The sequence below is a fragment of the Heterodontus francisci genome, chromosome 13 (genome assembly GCF_036365525.1).
Source record: "Heterodontus francisci isolate sHetFra1 chromosome 13, sHetFra1.hap1, whole genome shotgun sequence".
NCBI lineage: Eukaryota > Metazoa > Chordata > Chondrichthyes > Heterodontiformes > Heterodontidae > Heterodontus > Heterodontus francisci.
In genome coordinates, this window is record NC_090383.1 from 78,806,754 (window position 1) to 78,825,928 (window position 19,175).

Sequence of the window (19,175 nt, forward strand, 5' to 3'; positions counted from 1 at the left end):
AAATCTGCTACGCCTTATCCTAAAACTATGACTGCTCATTCTAGATTGCCCCACCAGAGGAAACATCCTCTCTGCGTCTACTTTGTCAATCCCCTTAATCACCTTCTATACCTCAATTAGATCTCCTCTCATTCTTCTAAACTCTAGAGAGTAAAAGGCCTAACCTGCTCAATCTCTCTTCATAAGACAAACTCCTCATCTCTGGAATCAATCTAGTGAACCTCCTCTGAACTGCCTCCAATGCAACTACATCCCTCCTCAAGTAAGGGGACCAAAACTGTACACAATACTCCAGGTGCGGTCTCACTAATGCCTTGTACAGTTGCAGCAACACTTCCCTACTTTTATACTCTATTCCTTTAGCAATAAATGCCAAAATTCCAGCTGCCTTCCTTATTACCTGCTGTACTTGCATACTAGTTTTTTGCGATTTATGCACGAGGACACCAAGATCCCTCTGCACCGAAGCACTCTGAAGTTTCTCCATTTAGATAATTTGCCTTTCTATTCTTCCAACCAAAATGGATAACCTCACACTTATCCACGTTAAACTCCACCTGCCAAATTTTGGCCCATTCACTTAACCTATCCATATCCATTTGTAAATTTCTTATTTCTTTATTGCAACTTACCTATTTTAGTGTCATCTGCAAATTTGGCTATAGTACCTTCTATCCCTGCATCCAAGTCATTAATATAGATTATGAATAGTTGGGGCCCGAGGCCCGAACCCTGTGGCACCCCACTAGTTACATCTTGTCAACCAGAAAAGGACCCATTTATCCCGATTCTCTGTTTTCTGTTGGTTAGCCAGTCCTCTATCCAAGCTAATAAATTGCCCCTAACCCCATGTGATCTTAGCTTGTGTATTAACCTTTTGTCTGGCACCTTATCAAATGCCTTCTGGAAGTCCAGATATACTACATCTACAGGATCCCCATTATCCACTTTGCTTGTTACAGCTTCGAAGAACTCTAACAAATTAGTCAAACACGATTTACCCTTCATAAAACCATGCTGACTCTGATGGATTGCTTTTTCACTTGCTCCTGTTATTACTTCCTTAATAATGGATTCTAACAGTTTCCCAACGACAGATGTTAAACTAGCTGGTCTATAGTTTCCTACTTTCTGCCTCCCTCCCTTTTTGAATAAGGGCGTTATATTAGCATTTTTCCAATGCACTGGAACCTTCCCTGCATCCAAGGAATTTTGGAATATTATAACCAATGGATCCACGATCTCCACTGCCACTTCCTTTAAGACCTTAAATGGTGAAAGTCTGCACTTTACCGACTACCAGCAGGTTCAAAATCATAAACTTGGCTGTAACTCTGCTGTTGATATTAAACTCTAGTGTTTGACCAGCATAATGTGCGTGCACTGAAAGTCATGCAATCTACTGACGCTGACTATATGGTAGTGTGTTGTGGTTTGCTTACAGGCACAGCATGCGATATTACTTGGAAGATTTATATTGCTACATCACTGGGTTGATTGTAATAAACATCCTCAAATGTAAATTGTACTATGCTCTAATAGAAATGAAAAAACTGCCGGAAACACTCAGCAGATCAGGGTAGCATCTGTGGCAAAAGAAAACAGATTTGGTTAGGTTAACTTTTCAGGTCTATGGCACTTCATCAAAACCAAAAGATATTACAGATGTCTAACATATTTCGGTTCTAACGAAGGGTCATAGTCCTGAATGTAAACTTAGCCTAACCTTTTCTCTTTCTTCACCGATGCTGCTGAACCGTCAGAGTGTTTCCAGCATTTCCTGTTTTATTTCAGATTTCCAGTATTTGCTTTGTTTTGCTTTCACTCGAATAAGACCCTTTTTACCGTTGGCTTTGTTAACATAAGCATATAAAATTAGATCCATGTGCTTGGGGGTATATTTGTAACCTGTGGGCAGTTCATCCTGTATATAAACTAGTACATATTGTCCAAAATAGTTGAGCAGTTTCTTTTGGAATGAGAGAAAGGACTGACATTCACACTAATTCACTAGTAACTGCTTTTATTTCAGCTTGCTGAGTGGGAGAATCTCAACACTACGGGATGAAACTGGAGCAGTAAGCTGATACTTTAAATTTAATGTTTAATTCTTTTTGAAAGCAGAGCGCTATTGTTACTTAGGAATGTTTGTTAATTAGATTAGATTAGATTAGAGATACAGCACTGAAACAGGCCCTTCGGCCCACCGAGTCTGTGCCGACCATCAACCACCCATTTATACTAATCCTACACTAATCCCATATTCCTACCAAACATCCCCACCTGTCCCTATATTCTCCTACCACCTACCTATACTAGTGACAATTTATAATGGCCAATTTACCTATCAACCTGCAAGTCTTTTGGCTTGTGGGAGGAAACCGGAGCACCCGGAGAAAACCCACGCAGACACAGGGAGAACTTGCAAACTCCGCACAGGCAGTACCCGGAATCGAACCCGGGTCCCTGGAGCTGTGAGGCTGCGGTGCTAACCACTGCGCCACTGTGCCGCCCATTCTTACGGAGGAGCATACTGTATAAAGAATCCATCTGAATTTATCTGTACACTAATGATGAATCATTCCTGGTTACTTTAGTCAGCAAGATTGCAACTACAGAAGTTACCATTCCCTTTTTATTTTACATTGATTATGTTTTTTTCCCCAAACTTTAAATTACCCTTTTCTATGTCATTTTCTACTCCGAGGCACTTGAACTGCTTTGGAGCTGATTACCAAGAACTCAGCAAATTACCCTGGGGCATTTGCACTTCATAATGATGTTACAAAACAATGTAACTGATCACTCTGCTCAGTAACTTCCTAGTGGCTTTGGTACACAACAGAGACATCATGAGTTATTATGTTAACATGTACTTTTCATGCTTACATATTGCAGTCTCCTAATCTCTACTGGTTTGGCAGTATATAAATGCTAACACTGCTATCTATGGTTGTTAATATTTCCACATCTAAACGACATCTATATGAATTTTCCTTCTGATCCAGCATTGCATTTATGTACATTCCCATTACATAGAAATCTCCAAAGCTTCACATTTCCGGAAAATCAGAATCCCCTTTTGAAACTTGTATTTTTAGTTTCAAAGAAAACGTAAGGCGATTAAACTTATGAACCGATTGATTGCTTACACGGGCATTAGGTTTCATGATATAAGCATTTTAAAAAAAAATCCATGATTGTGCTGGTTACACAAGGAGATCTGTTTTGAAAGATTCCATTAATGGCTGTTCCTTTTACACAGTGTTATTAATGAATCCTGAGGGTCAGTAGGAATTCTGCGTCAGGGAGGATTGTGCCATGGACCTGGGCTGTTGTTTCCCCACACAAGTGAGCTACTGTGGAGGCCAGCCATTTTCCTACCAGAAAAGAATGAATTATTGGACAATGGCAGCAGTAATTCTGCCTTATTCATCATGCCTTTTCACTTTTTGGGTAATAGCTGGAATAACCCTGCTTCCCAATGGTTATTTTGTTTTTGGGGAGGGGATAGCATTGAATCCCACCAAGTCAATAATAGCTAAGGATGAAATTTCAAGAAATCTAATTGTTCGAGTGCCTTTGGTGCTCAACATGTTCAATCACTATGCATCAAAGTCAACAAAGCAAATTGAATGCTGAACAATATAACAAAAACAGTAGACTATCATTTAGAGGAAGCTGTGCTCTACTCAGACCACAGCCAAGTGCTGTGTTCAGTTTTTGTCACTGAGACACAAGTACAAGCAAGGTATTCAAGTTATGAAGACTATTTAGTGAAAAATCACAAGACTGATCACTAATATCAGAGCAATGATTATGACAAAAGATTGCCGAAACATGAGCCTTTTAGTATTAAAAGTAAGTGATTAATAGGTGTTCTTATAGAAGTAAGCACTGTGTTGAAAAAGTTTTATCTGAAATGTTATTTCAAATTAAACTGTGACAATAGAACAAGGAATTTAGGACTGATGTTAGAAAGTGTTCTTGACTCAGTACAAGATCAACCTATAATAGATTTCAGAGAAAATCTTGAATCATTTGAGAATCAGTTGAATTCAGAATCTGGAGGAACGATCCTTCTGCAGGGATGAGCCATGATCCTTTGGATGGCCTTTGTTTTCTGTATCTATCTTGTGATCTTTTTAGCATCCCAAACTCAAGCATGCCATAAATGGAGTGACAGCAGCATCTAGAGCAGAATGTCTGCTGAGGACTGCAGGTGAAGGGGAGAAAAGCTACATTGATCCCAAAGTTATGTTATGAATGATACTTAATTGTATCATACAGCTCCAAGTAATTCTTTAATTGGACTTCTCTATAGTGTGTACATATACTTGGGTCATGAATTTTAAATTCACATTCCACATATTTTTATAAGTTTGACTTGAGATAGGCTGATTTACGGGTAGCTGTATTGTTGAATTAGTATTGAAATTGTTAAACACCACATCCTGCTGAGCAGCTTTTCAAAATATAATTTGGAGGTTTGTGGTGCAATAAATACTCCATGGTAATCAATTACTTCTTTTTGCTTTTGTTAGAGCATTTTTTTTCATTTAATTGGTAAGTTGCATAAGTTGATGTTGAACTTGATGAAATCAGACTTCACAACTTGGCCTTGCACTTCCAGTAGGGAAGATCATTCTGGTCCTTAATTGACATTGGGAATGATTAGTATCTTATTGTACCCCAGCAGAGTAGAGGATTGAATATTTTCAATGACTAGCTCAAAATTTAGAAAATCACTCCAATAGCAGGTGTTGGTTGGGTGATGCCTTTTTTCCTTGAATTGTTCAAATATTAAATGAAATATGACTGAGTGAAGTAACCAAACATGCAATATTTTTGTTAGAAAAGAATCAAATAACATTCTGATTCATAATCTTAAGATAACTATCTTCTGTTGATGCATACAATGGATAATATTGTACTGTGAGATGCCGGGGTAATAGTAATAGGCCAGTGTTCAGGACAATAGTTGATAGTTGGATGTGTAGCATTCCACAGCAGTTAAACATGTTTCTGGCAATGGGGCAATAACATTCTAGTTTAAAAGCAAAATACTGCAGATGCTGGAAATCTGAAATACAAACAAGAAATGCTGGAAATACTCAGCAGGTCTGGTAGCATCTGTGGAAAGAGAAGCAGAGTTAACGTTTCAGGTCAGTGACCCTTCTTCAGAACTGACAAATATTAGAAATGGAAAAGATTTTAAGCAAGTAAAGCGGGGAGTGGGTCAAAAGATAACAAAAGAGGTGTTGATAGGACAAGGTCACAGAGAATAACTGACCAGAAGGTCATGGAACAAAGGCAAACGGTGTGCTGAAAGACAAAGCATTAGTGCAGAGAGGGTGTTAATTGACTGTAAAGCCGAAAGCACTCCAAGCATAAACATAAAAAATTTAAAAAAACAGAAACAGTGGGTAGGCACAGTATAAACAAACTAACCAAACTTAAAAAAAACAAAATAACATAATAAAAAAGAAAAAATAACTAAACGTAAAAAGTTTGGGGGGAGGGGGGGGCCGTCATGCTCTGAAATTATTGAATTCAGTGTTCAGTCCGGCAGGCTGTAGCTTGGCTAATCAGTAAATGAGATGCTGTTCCTCGAGCTTGCAGTGATTTTCTCTGGAACACTGCAGCAATCCCAGAGCAGAGATGTGCGCATGAGAGGGCGGTGTGGGTGGTGGTGGGGGGAGGCGTTGTTGAAATGGCTAGCAACCGGAAGCTCAGAATCATGCTTACGGACTGAGCGGAGGTGTTCCGCAAAGTGGTCACCCAATCTGCGTTTGGTCTCCCCACTGTCGAGGAGACCACATTGTGAGCAGCGAATACAGTATACTAAATTGAAAGAAGTAAAAGTAAATCGCTGCTTCACCTGAAAGGAGTGTTTGGAGCCTTGGACAGTGAGGAGAGAGGAGGTAAATGGGCAGGTATAAAAACAACTGCAATTGCAGGGGAAGGTGCCGTGGGAAGGGGACAAGTTGGTGGGGGTAATGGAGGAGTGGACGAGTGTGTCGCAGAGGGAACGATCCCTTCGGAATGCTGACGGGGGAAGGGAGAGGAAAATGCGTTTGGTAGTGGCATCACGCTGGATGTGGCAGAGGATGATACTTTGGATCTGGAGGCTGGTGGGGTGGAAAGTGAGGATAAGGGGAACCCTGTCGCGGTTCTGGGAGGGAGGGGAAGGGGTGAGGGTAGAGGTGCGGGAAATGCGCCGGACATGGTTGAGGGCCCTGTCAACCACAATGGGCGGGAATCCTCGGTTGAGGAGAAAGGAAGACATATCAGAAGCACTGTCGTGGAAGGTAGCATCATCAGAGCAGATGCGTCGGAGACGGAGAAACTGGGAGAATGGAATGGAGTCCTTATGGGAGGCAGAGTGTGATGAAGTGTAGTCGAGGTAGCTGTGGGAGTTGGTGGGCTTGTAATGCATATTAGTAGACAGCCTGTCCCCAGAAATGCAGACAGAGAGGTCAAGGAAGGGAAGGGAAGTGTCGGAGATGGACCATGTGAAGGTGAGAGAAGGGTGGAAATTAGAAGCAAAGTTAATAAAGTTTTCTAGTTCCGGGCGGGAGCCGGAAACGGCACCAATACGGTCATCAATGTACCGGAAAAAGAGTTGGGGGAGGGGGCCTGAGTAGGACTGGAACAAGGAATGTTTGACATATCCCGCAAAACGACAGGCATAACTAGGACCCATGCGGGTACCCATAGCAACACCTTTTACTTGAAGGAAGTGAGTGGGGTTGAAGGAGAAGTTGTTCAATGTGACAAGTTCAGCCAGGCAGAGGAGGGTGGTGGTCGTTGGGGAATGGTTGGATCTGTGTTCAAGGAAGAAGCGGAGAGCTCTCAAACCATCCTGGTGGGGGATGGAGATGTAGAGAGATTGGACGTCCATAGTGAAGAGGAGGTGGTTAGGGCCAGGAAACTGGAAATTGTCAAAATGACGTAGGGTGTCAGAAGAGTCGCGGATGTAGGTGGGAAGAGACTGGACCAGGGGAGAAAAAGTAGAGTCAGGATAGGAAGAAAGAGGGGCAGGAACAGGCTGAAAAAATGGGTCTGTCGGGACAGTCCTGTTAGTGGATTTTGGGAAGGATCTAGAAGCAGGCTGTCTGGGGTTGCGGGACTGAGAGGTTGGAATCTGTAGAGGGAGGATCTCCAGAGGAGATGAGATCTGTGACAGTTCTGTGGACAGTAGTTTGATGTTCGGTGGTAGGGTCATGGTCCAGGGGAAGTAAGCAGAAGTGTCTGAGAGTTGGCGCTGAGCCTCTGCAAGGTAGAGGTCGGTACGCCAGACAACAATAGCACCACTCTTTTCTGTAGGTTTGATGACAATGTCGGGGTTTGACCTGAGAGAACGGAGTGCGGCAAGTTCAGAGCGGGGCAGGTTAGAGTGAGTGAGGGGGGCATAGAAGTTGAGACGGCCGATATCTCGCCAACAGTTTTCAATGAAAAGATCAAGAGCGGGTAAGAGGCCAGAGGGAGGGGTCCAGGTAGAGGGAGAATACTGGAGGCGAGTGAATGGGTCTACTGGTCGGCGGGGAGGACTCCTGGTCAAAGAAGTGAGCATGGAGGCGAAGGCGACTGAAGAAGGGCTCAACGTCATGCTGAACACGAAATTCATTGAGGTGGCGGCGTAAGGGGATAAAACTGAGTCTTTTGCTGAGTACAGAGCATTCAGCGTCAGAGAGGGGAAGGTCAGAGGGTATAGTGAATGCATGGCAAGGGGTCAGTTCAGAAGGGGTGGGGTCAGAGGGAAGTGAAGGGGAAGAAGGATCTGGAGGGGCATTAGTCTCCATCAGCTGCTGGAGCTTGCATTCCTTAACACCTGAAAGGAAGAAGAAAAGTTTTTTGTTAATGCGTTCAGTAAGGCGAAGGATGAAATGAAACTGGGGAGTAGAACAGCTTTTAGATAAGGTGAGGGAGTGCTTCTGGAGAGAGTAGTCCAGTGTATACATGTGGCGGCCCATGGCACTATGTGTGGACCTCAGGATGCGGCGAGAACAGCAGTTGTATTTCTCGGAGATACCTATAATCCTGGGTGGATTGAAAAAAAACACGAAGGATGACACTTCAGTTGGAATCCACGTGGAATAGGTCAGAGCCGGAGACGGTCACTGAGGAAGGAGATGTGGCTGTGCAAACGAGTTTTGGTAGACACTTTATCAAACACCAGGAGGGAAATAGAAAGCAATGAAGGTGAACATGGTAAAAGAGACGAACAAAAATCCTGTCGGAGAGAAGAGCAGAACTTCTTCAAGGTAGGCATTCCGGGAAGAGAAGTGGCAGTGAATGAAGCACTAAAATAAAAGCAAAATACTGCAGATGCTGGAAATCTGAAATAAAAATCAGAAATGCTGGAAATACTCAGCAGGTCTGGCAGCATCTGTGGAGAGAGAAGCAGAGTTAACGTTTCAGGTCAGTGACCCTTCTTCAGAACTGACATATATTAGAAATGTAAAAGGTTATGAGCAAGTAAAGTGGGGGGTGCAGCAAAAGATAACAAAAGAGAAGGTGTTGATAGGACAGGGTCACAGAGAATAACTGACCAGAAGGTCATGGAACAAAGGCAAACGGTATGTTAATGGTGTGCTGAAAGACAAAGTGTTAGTGCAGAGAGGGTGTTAATTAACTGTAAAGCACTCCAAGCACAAACATTAAATTAAAAAAAAACACAAACAGTGGGTAGGCACAGTGGCTAACACCGCAGCCTCACAGCTCCAGTGACACAGGTTCGGTTCTGGGTACTGCCTGTGCGGAGTTTGCAAGTTCTCCCTGTGACCATGTGGGTTTCCGCCGGGTGCTCCGGTTTTCTCCCACAGCCGAAGACTTGCAGGTTGATAGGTAAATTGGTTATTGTAAATTGCCCCTAGTGTAGGTAGGTGGTAGGAGAATTGAGGGAAGGTGGGGATGTGGTAGGAATATGGGATTAGTGTACCATTAGTATAAATGGGTGGTTGACGGTCGGCACAGACTCGGTGGGCCGAAGGGCCTGTTTCAGTGCTGTATCTCTCTATGACTCTATGAGTAGAAACAAACTAATCAAACTAAGAAAACTAAAATAAAATAAAAGAAAAAATAACTAAATATGAAAAGGGGGGGCCTGTCATGCTCTGAAATTATTGAATTCAGTGTTCAGTCCGGCAGGCTGTAATCAGTAAATGAGATGCTGCTCCTCGACCTTGCGTTGATGTTTGCTGGAACACTGCAGCAGTCCCAGAACAGAGATGTGAGCATGAAATGGCGAGCAACCGGAAGCTTGGGGGTCATGCTTACCTCCTGAGCGGAGGTGTTCCGCAAAGCGGTCACCCAATCTGCGTTTGGTCTCCCCAGTGTAGAGGAGACCACAAAAACAAGAAATGCTGGAATCACTCAGCAGGTCTGGCAGCATCTGTGGAAAGAGAAGCAGAGTTAACGTTTCGGGTCAGTGACCTTGTGAGCAGCGAATTCAGTGTACTAAGTTGAAAGAAGTACAAGTAAATCGCTGCTTCACCTGAAAGGAGTGTTTGGGGTCTTAGATAGTGAGGAGAGAGGAGGTAAATGGGCAAGAATTATAGTTCTTGCGATTTTTTTTTTTTATTCGTCGCTGGCCAGGCCAGCATTTATTGCCCATCCCTAATTGCCCTTGAGAAGGTGGTGGTGAGCTGCCTTCTTGAACCGCTGCAGTCCATGTGGGGTAGGTGCACCCACAGTGCTGTTAGGAAAGGAGTTCCAGGATTTTAACCCAGCGACAGTGAAGGAACGGCTTTATAGTTCCCAAGTCAGGATGGTGTGTGACTTGGAGGGGAACTTGCAGGTGGTGATGTTCCCATGCATTTGCTGCCCTTGTCCTTCTAGTTGGTAGAGGTCGCGAGTTTGGAAGGTGCTGTCTAAGGAGCCTTGGTGCGTTGCTGCAGTGCATCTTGAGGATGGTACACACTGCTGCCACTGTGCATCGGTGGTGGAGGGAGTGAATGTTTGTAGATGGGGTCCCAATCAAGTGGGCTGCTTTGTCCTAGATGGTGTTGAGCTTTTTGAGTGTTGTTGGAGCTGCACCCATCCAGGCAAATGGAGAGTATTCCATCACACTCCTGACTTGTGCCTTGCAGATGGTGGATAGGCTTTGGGAAGTCAAGAGGTGAGCTACCCGCCTCAGGATTCCTAGCCTCTGATTTGCTCTTGTAGCCACAGTATTTATATGGCTACTCCTGTTCAGTTTCTGGTCAATGGTAGCCCCTAGGATGTTGATAGTGGGGGATTCAGCGATGGTAATGCCATTGAATGTCAAGGGGAGATGGCTGTATTCTCTCTTGTTGGAGATGGTCATTGCCTGGCACTTGTGTGTCGCGAATGTTACTTGCCACTTATCAGCCCAAGCCTGGATATTGTCCAAGTCTTGCTGCATTTTATTTTATTTTATTTTATTTCTACACGGACTGTTTCAGTATCTGAGGAGTCACGAATGGTGCTGAACATTGTGCAGGTCATTGATGAAGCAGCTGATGATGGTTGGGCCCAAGACACTACCCTGAGGAACTCCTGCAGTGATGTCCTGGAGCTGAGATAATTGACCTCCAACAACCACAACCATCTTCCTTTGCGCTAGGTATGACTCCAACCAGCGGAGGATTTTCCCCCTGATTCCCATTGCCCTCAGTTTTGCTAGGGCTCCTTGATGCCATACTTGGTCAAATGCTGCCTTGCTGTGAAGGGCAGTCACTCTCACCTCACCTCTTGAGTTCAGCTCTTTTGTCCATGTTTAAACCAAGGCTGTAATGAGGTCAGGAGCTGAGTGGCCCTGGCGGAACCCAATCTGAGCGTCACTGAGCAGGTTATTGCTAAGCAAATGCCGCTTGATGGCACTGTTGATGACACCTTCCATCACTTTACTGATGACTGAGAGTAGGCTGATGGGGCGGTAATTGGCCGGGTTGGGCTTGTCCTGCTTCTTGTGTACAGGACATACCTGGGTAATTTTCCATATTGCAGGGTAGATGCCAGTGTTGTAGCAGTACTGGAACAGCTTGGCTAGGGGCGCGGCAAGTTCTGGAGCACAGGTCTTCAGTATTATTGCCGGAATATTGTCAGGGCCCATAGCCTTTGCAGTACCAGTGCCTTCAGTCGTTTCTTCATATCACGCAGAGTGAATCGAATTGGCTGAAGTCTGGCATCTGTGATGCTGGGGACTTCAGGAGGAGGCTGTGATGGATTATCAACTCGGCACTTCTGGCTGATAATGGTTGCAAATGCTTCAGCCTTATCTTTCGCACTGATGTGCTGGGCTCCCCCATCATTGAGGATGGGGATATTTGTGGAGCCACCTCCTCCAGTTAGTTGTTTAATTGTCCACCACCATTCACGACTGGATGTGGCAGGACTGCAGAGGTTAGATCTGATCCGTTGGTTATGGAATCGCTTAGCTCTGTCTATCACATGCTGCTTATGCAGTTTGGCATGCAGATAGTCCTGTGTTGTAGCTTCACTGGGTTGACACCTCATTTTGAGGTATGCCTGGTGCTGCTCCTGGCATGCTCTCCTGCACTCATCATTGAACCAGGGTTGGTCTCCTGGCTTGATGGTAATGTAGAGTAGGGGATATGCCGGGCCATGAGGTTACAGATTGTGGTTGAGTACAATTCTGCTGCTGCTGATGGCCCACAGCGCCTCATGGATGCCCAGTTCTGCATTGCTATATCTGTTCGAAATCTATCCCATTTAGCACAGTGGTAGTGCCACGCAACACGAAGGAGGGTATCCTCAATGTGAAGGCGGGACTTTGTCTCCACAAGGACTGTGCGGTGGTCACTCCTACCAATACTGTCATGGACAGATGCATCTGTGGCAGGCAGATTGGTGAGGATGAGGTCAAGTATGTTTTCTCCTCGTGTTGGTTCCCTCACCACCTGCCGCAGACCCAGTCCAGCAGATATGTCTTTTTGGACTCGGCCAGCTCGGTCAGTCGTGGTGATACATAGCCACTCTTGGTGATGGACATTGAAGTCCCCCACGCAGAGTACATTCTGTGCCCTTGCCACCCTCAGTGCCCTTGCCACCCTCAGTGCTTCCTCCAAGTGCTGTTCAACATGGAGGAGTACTGACTCATCAGCTGAGGGAGGGCGGAGGTGTTAATCAGCAGGAGGTTTCCTTGTCCATATTTGACCTGATGCCATGAGACTTCATGGGGTCCAGAATCGATGTTGAGGACTCCCAGGGCAACTGTCTCTCTACTGTATACCACTGTGCCGCCACCTCTGCTGGGTCTGTCCTGTCGGTGGGACAGGATATACCCGGGGATGGTGATGGCAGAGTCTGGGACATTGTCAAGTATGATTCCGTTAGTATGAATATGTCAGGCTGTTGCTTGACTAGTCTGTGGGACAGCTCTCCCAACTGTGGCACAAGCCCCCAGATGTTAATAAGGAGGACTTCGCAGGGTCGACAGGGCTGCATTTGCCGTTGTCGTTTCCGGTGCCTAGGTCGATGCTGGGTGGTCCGTCCAGTTTCATTCCTTTTTATTGACTTCGTAGCGGTTAGATACAACTGAGTGGCTTGCTAGGCCGTTTCAGAGGGCATGTAAGAGTCAACCACATTGCTGTGGGTCTGGAGTCACATGTAGGCCAGACCAGGTAAAGACAGCAGATTTCCTTCTCTAAAGGACATTAGTGAACCAGATGGATTTTTACAACGATCGACAGTGGTTTCATGGCCATCATTAGAGTAGCTTTTTAATTCCAGATTTATTAGTTGAGTTCAAATTCTACCTTCTGCTGTGTTGGGATTTGAACCCATATTCCCAGAGCAATACCCTGGGTCTCTGAGTTACTAGTCCAGTGACGATTGCAGGGGAAGGTGCCGTGGGAAGGGGACGAGGTGGTGGGGGTAATGGAGGAGTGGCCGAGCTTGTCGCAGAGGGAACGAACCCTTCGGAATGCTGACCGGGGAAGGAAGAGGAAGATGCGTTTGGTAGTTGCATCATGCTGGATGTGGTGGAAGTGGCGAAGGATGATCCTTTGGATCTGTAAGCTGGTGGGGAGCAAAGTGAGGACAAGGGAAACCCTGTTGCAGTTCTGGGAGGGAGGGGAAGGGGTGAAGGCCCTTCCAGTTTTGATTGTTGTTGCATTAAAAAAGTGTGTGTAAACAAATCCACTCTTTTGTACATGTGCTTTTTATTTATGCAGTGATCTCCTCTTCTGTAACCTGCAATTCTTCTCCAGAACAGCACTCCTGTGTAATTTTTTTTGGGGGGATGAGCAAAAGATTGCAACCTTTCCTGTAATGATGCTAAGCAACAGAGCTTCATTTCAGAAATATACTGTGGCCTGTAATGCCATCTGGTGGCAAAAATGAACAGTTTCAGCTTCACCTTTTGAAATCAGTTCTGGCAAAGAAACTGACTTCTTGCATCATAGAATAGTACAGAAGGAAGCCATTCGGCCCATCGTGGCTCTTTTAAAGAGCTGTACAATTTAGTCCCACACCCAGCTTTTTCCCCCTTAACCCTGTGAATTAAACCTCTTCAAGGATACGTCCAAATGCCTTTTGAATGTTCCTATGAAATTTAATTCCACCACCTTGTCAACTAGTGTTCTGGTACTTAGCAACTGCCTATGAAAAATGTTCTCTTCATAAACCCCCCCAGTTCTTTTGCCAGTTATTTTAAATCTATGACATCCGATTACTGACTCACTTGCCGGACGAAACAGTTTTTCCCTACTTGCTCTATTAAAGCCGCTCATAATTTTGAATGCATTCTTTAGGTCTCCCTTTAACCTTCTTTGCTCCAGGAAAACAATCCCAGTTTCTCCAATATAAAGCACTTCATCACTGGTCGTGTCGCACTAAATCACCTCTACCCTTTCCAAGGCCTTGACATCCTTCCTCATCTCTTAATATAAGTAAAAAGTAGCTTATCTTTGATCAATGCTACTAGTGAAAACTTGTATTTATAGCTTAAGACTGAAACCTGAAATGAATCAGATTTCCCCATCAAGTCTGCTTTTCTAAAATCTAACAAAAGCAAAGGTTTTCTAAATTAACAGAAGCAGAGTTGTGTTTGGGCTTGTGGAAATGAAATTTCCATAATGTGTTGGAGGGTGTTTGGAGGAGAGAGGAATTAAGCTGAGGGTGGGTCATAGGCTCCCTTCGAAGCTTTAAAAAATTGGATTCCAAATCAAGAATTTTGCTTCTGTTAAAAGATATTGACGATAGAGCTCAGGATCCCATTAATGTCCTGTAAATTCTAAAGACGTGCACAGATACAGAATTTTAAGCTGCGGGAAGCAGACTTGCAGTACTACGACACAGTGAATAACAGCCAAAATGCCTTCAACGCCACTGTGTAACATGTGGCTGTGTCTATATTGCAATGGTAACCACATAGAAGAAAGTGAGAACAAGAGTACAGGCAAAGTATAGACTTTCTGTATTAGAGGTGGAATTTTAACCTAAAAATAAATGTGGGCTGGAGTTCAAGTCTTAAATTCAGATTCTTGCCTCCAGCCTGCCCACTTCCAGATTTAATTGAAGCCAGAATGTGAGCGCACAGCCAATACGCTCCAAGGAGATGGGTTGGAGCTTTAAATATGATGATAAGGGTGCGAACCTCATTGTCAATCAGCTTTTCAACTTTAACTCTGGCCGGCTGGGGTTTCCCGAGCCTTGGAAAACCTGGCAGCTTCATCGAGACACAGATTTGGTGGATGCAGAAAGTGAGTGCCTTTACACCTACCTCTTCACCGCTTGGTCCAGTCTGCCTGCCCGTGGAGCCTCTGCAATCGGGCACCATCCCACCCCCCAGTGCCCCAAGGCCTCTGATCCCACCATGAGGCCTCCAGCCCCCATCACCCCAGCATTCCCAGGTCGTATTGCTTCTATATAAACAATATTCATATACCAGTTGAGACTTTGTACTATGCAATTGTCTTTGCAGTTCAAGAGGTCAGTATTGTATCAGGAAGTTGTCCTTCATTGATAAGTTAATCAGTGGCACCTTCTTGCTTTGGGGAGCCCTTTCCCAACAGTCAACCCTCTTTGTATGAGTTTGCCCCCCATAAACATCGTCACGGACTCACCTGGTCCTACAGCTTTCGCTGACCAGCTCCCTGCCGGACTGGAAGCCAAACCTGTCAGTCAGACTTGGCTTCTGGGTGGGGAATCACTCAGTGGGGTCACTTGAACGAAAAACTTCACAGTGTGCAGGGGAATCCCGATTTCTGGGTTCTCTGTGGTTTTCTGGCCCACCTGTAAAAAAAAAATTAGCCCATTTGAATTTCATATATTGGAGAATGTGGTGCAGAAGAGGTAATATTGGTTTTTAACCTTTGCAGCATCTTCTGCAAAAGCTCATTGATTGTGTCATCTGAATTGCTTCTTCCTCATTTATGCTGACCAATTTAAAGCTCAGCATTTTAAATTGGTTGCATGCAGATTTATGCAGTTGAAACATGACGGTTTGTAACATTGTGAACTTACACTCTCCAGCCCAAAATGATGATGTATGCTTTCTGTCTGTTCTGGCTTGAGCACAGGTAACTGTCGTATTGGGCTGCTGGGGATTTGGTGTTGATGTTCACTTGTTAGTTTATAATGGCCAGAATTTGCACCTCAGACCTGTCCAATGACTCTGGCCCAAGGTGTAGATTAGTGCAAAATAGGTCCATTCACGTGGTCTTTTTCTAATGCAGCAATTGAAAACTCAGATTTCATTCTCTGCTTTCAGTTGCATTGTGAAGAACTTGGGGTTTATTCTCCCAACTTCCCTTTCTGGTTCTCTCTTTTTAGGTACTGTGCCCTCTCTTTCAAATCTGCTGTCATCAATCCTCTCCTCAAAAGCCAGTCCTTGACCCCTTCTGTCCTTGCAAACTACTGCCCCATCTGCAGTCGTCTTTTCTGTTCCATAGTCTTTGAACATGTTGTCACCTCCCAAATCTATACCCAACTTTCCCAGAACTGCCTGTTAGAATCCCTCCAATCAGGTTTCTGCCCCGCCACAGGATTGAAACCGCTTTTATCAAAGTCACCAATGACATCATATGTGACTGTGACAAAGGTAAACAATCCCTCCTTGTTCTCGACCTTTCTGCAGCCTTTGACACGGTTGGCCACACCAGCCGCCTTCAATGTCTTTCTGCCTTCATCCAGCTGAGTGAAACTCCATTCTTACTTATCTAAACGTAGCCAAGGATCACCTGCAATGACGTCTCTTCCTGCTGCTGCACTGCTACCCTTGATGTCCCCATGGATTTATCCTTGGCCTTCTGCTATTTCTCAGCGACATGCCACCCCTTGGTGACATCGTCCAACAGCACATCAGTTTCTCCATGTACATTAATGGTACCCAGCTCTACCTCATCATCACCTCTTGCGACCCCTCCACTTCTCTAAATTGTCAGACTGCTTGTCTGACATCCAGTACTGGATGAGCAGAAATTTCCTCCAATTAACTATTAGAAAGACAAACCATTGTCTTTAGTCTTTGCTACAAACTCCATTTCCTAACTATCCACTCCCTCCCTCCCAACCTCTGTCCTCCAATTTTGCCCCTGCCTTAGCTGGTCTGCTGTTGAAACTCTCATCCATGCCAGTGTAACCTCTTCACTTGACTATTCCAGTGTACACCTGGCCAGCCTCTTTCATTCTCCCCTCTGCAAATTTGAGGTCATCCAAAACTCTGTTGTCAGTGTCCTAACTTGCACCAAGTCCCGTTCACCTATCACACTTGTGCTCGCTGACTTAAATTGGCCCCTGGTTAAACAACACCTCGATTTTTAAAAAAAAAAATGCATCCTTGTTTACAAATCCCTCCTTAGCCTCTCCCCTCCCTATCATTGTAACCTCCTCCAGCTCCACAACCTCAGATCCACAATCTTCGGAGATATCGACGCTCCTCTAATTCTGGCCTCTTGAGGAACCCCAATTTTAAACATTCCACCATGCCTTCAACTGCCAAGGCCTTAAGTTCTGGAACTACCTCCCTAAACCTCTCCCCTCTCTATGTCTCGTAACTCCTTTAAGGCACTTCTTAAAACCTACCTCTTTGACCAAGCTTTTGGTCATCTATCCTGGTATCTCCTTGTGTGGTTTGGTGTCAAATTCTTTATAATGCTCCTGTGAAGTGGCTTGGGATATTTTATTACTTTAAAAGCGCTATGAAAATAGAAGTTGTGGAGTTTCCTCTTGATTGCTTTTTTTTGTGTGACTAATCAGAGATCAATAATCAGTGCAAAAGATTGTGGAACTGTAAGTGCAAATTACATTTATCAGAAATCAAGTTTTTGTACTTTGCATTAGTTTAAAAAAATTGCACAATTGCAGGGATAGTGATGAGGGTTGTCAGAGGATACAGCAGGATATAGATCGGTTGGAGACTTGGGCGGAGAAATGGCAGATGGAGTTTAATCCGGACAAATGTGAGGTAATGCATTTTGGAAGATCTAATGCAGGTGGGAAGTATACAGTAAATGGCAGAACCCTTAGGAGTATTGACAGGCAGAGAGATCTGGGCATACAGGTCCACAGGTCACTGAAAGTGGCAACGTAGGTGGATAAGGTAGTCAAGAAGGCATATGGCATGCTTGCCTTCATCGGTCGGGGCATAGAGTATAAAAATTGGCAAGTCATGCTGCAGCTGTACAGAACTTTAGTTAGGCCACACTTAGAATATTGCGTGCAATTCTGGTCGCCACACTATCAGAAGGATGTGGTGGCTTTGGAGAGGGTACAGAAGAGGTTTACCAGGATGTTGCCTGGTCTGGAGGGCATTAGCTATGAGGAGAGGTTGGATAAACTCGGATTGTTTTCACTGGAACGACGGAGGTGGAGGGGCGACATGATAGAGGTTTACAAAGTTATGAGCGGCATGGACAGAGTGGATAGTCAGAAGCTTTTTCCCAGGGTGGAAGAGTCAGTTACTAGGGGACATAGATTTAAGGTGAGAGGGGCAAAGTTTAGAGGGGATGTGCAAGGCAAGTTCTTTACACAGAGGCTGGCGAGTGCCTGGAACTTGCTGCAGGGGGAGATGGTGGAAGCAGGTACGATAATGATGTTTAAGAGGCATCTTGACAAATACATGAATAGGATGGGAATAGAGGGATACGGTCCCCGGAAGTGCAGAAGGTTTTAGTTTAGGCAGGCATCAAGATCGGCGCAGGCTTGGAGGGCCGAATGGCCTGTTCCTGTGCTGTACTGTTCTTCGTTCTTTGTTTGTTCTTTGAAACAAACCCCATCCACAAAGCTGGCCACACCACAGGGCAAAGCAACCACCATTGGGAGTTTCCGCTAACTGCGCTTGTTTGCAGACCTTTGAGGAGGCTCCAAAATTTACACTGCTTTTGAGTGCAAGGACATCACTAGGAATGTTTATAAAAACTTTTGAATTAAATTTTTTAAATTACTAAAACTGAGTACCCCAATATAACTATTTTTAAAGTCATTTTTGGTCATTTAAAATCGGGTTACTCACGGGTAATGAAATTGACAGTGATTAAAACTGCTTACTTTTTGTGATAAACCCATTTTCAATTGTATTAAACTGCACCGAGTTACCACTCAACAAAAATTTTTGAAACAACAATTTTTTTTAATTACATTTTACAACACTGTTCAATTGTGTTGGTTCATGGCAGATTTTTCATTCAGCGATATGCAAATAAATGGGTTTGAGCGGAAACTCGAGAAAAAGAGACACTTCTCAAAATGGGAAACATTTGGCATAGTTTGCGTCCAGATTACCGACTGCAGCAAAAGTGGAAACACTTGGTCCTTGGACTCTGCTGATTCATTGGCAGATGCATAAGCAACCAAATCAAGTCACTTCTTATGTCAGACAGGAGTGGCATTTTCAGAAGATCTGTTCTTGTCCAATATTTAACTTACAGAGGGAGCCAAAAATATCATCCAAAGCTTTGAAGCTTAGAAATATTCCCTTGCCTTATCATAGCCTACATGACATCTGCAGCATTATACCTAAAGTAGTATGTACAGTAGATATAGATGCATGAGCTATCAGTGCCATGTTAAATATTTAAGCCAAGTATCTTTCATTGCTATTAAAATTCATATGTTCTCCTCCATAGATATTTATTGACAGAGATCCTACAGCATTTGCACCGATTCTAAATTTTCTTCGAACAAAAGAGTTAGATTTAAGGTAAGGACAGTCTTTTCATAAAGTTATTACAGTAGTCATACTG

At 44.3% G+C, this 19,175-nt stretch overlaps 1 protein-coding gene across 1 annotated transcript in view; it reads left to right on the plus strand.

Moving 5' to 3' along the window:
- kctd3 (potassium channel tetramerization domain containing 3) overlaps positions 1-19,175 on the plus strand; it is a 99,979-nt gene that overhangs the window by 12,295 nt on the left and 68,509 nt on the right. The window contains exons 3-4 of the mRNA XM_068045043.1: positions 2,033-2,078; positions 19,059-19,132. Of these exons, the coding sequence (XP_067901144.1) occupies positions 2,033-2,078; positions 19,059-19,132 (120 nt within the window). The remainder of the gene's footprint in view (positions 1-2,032; positions 2,079-19,058; positions 19,133-19,175) is intronic.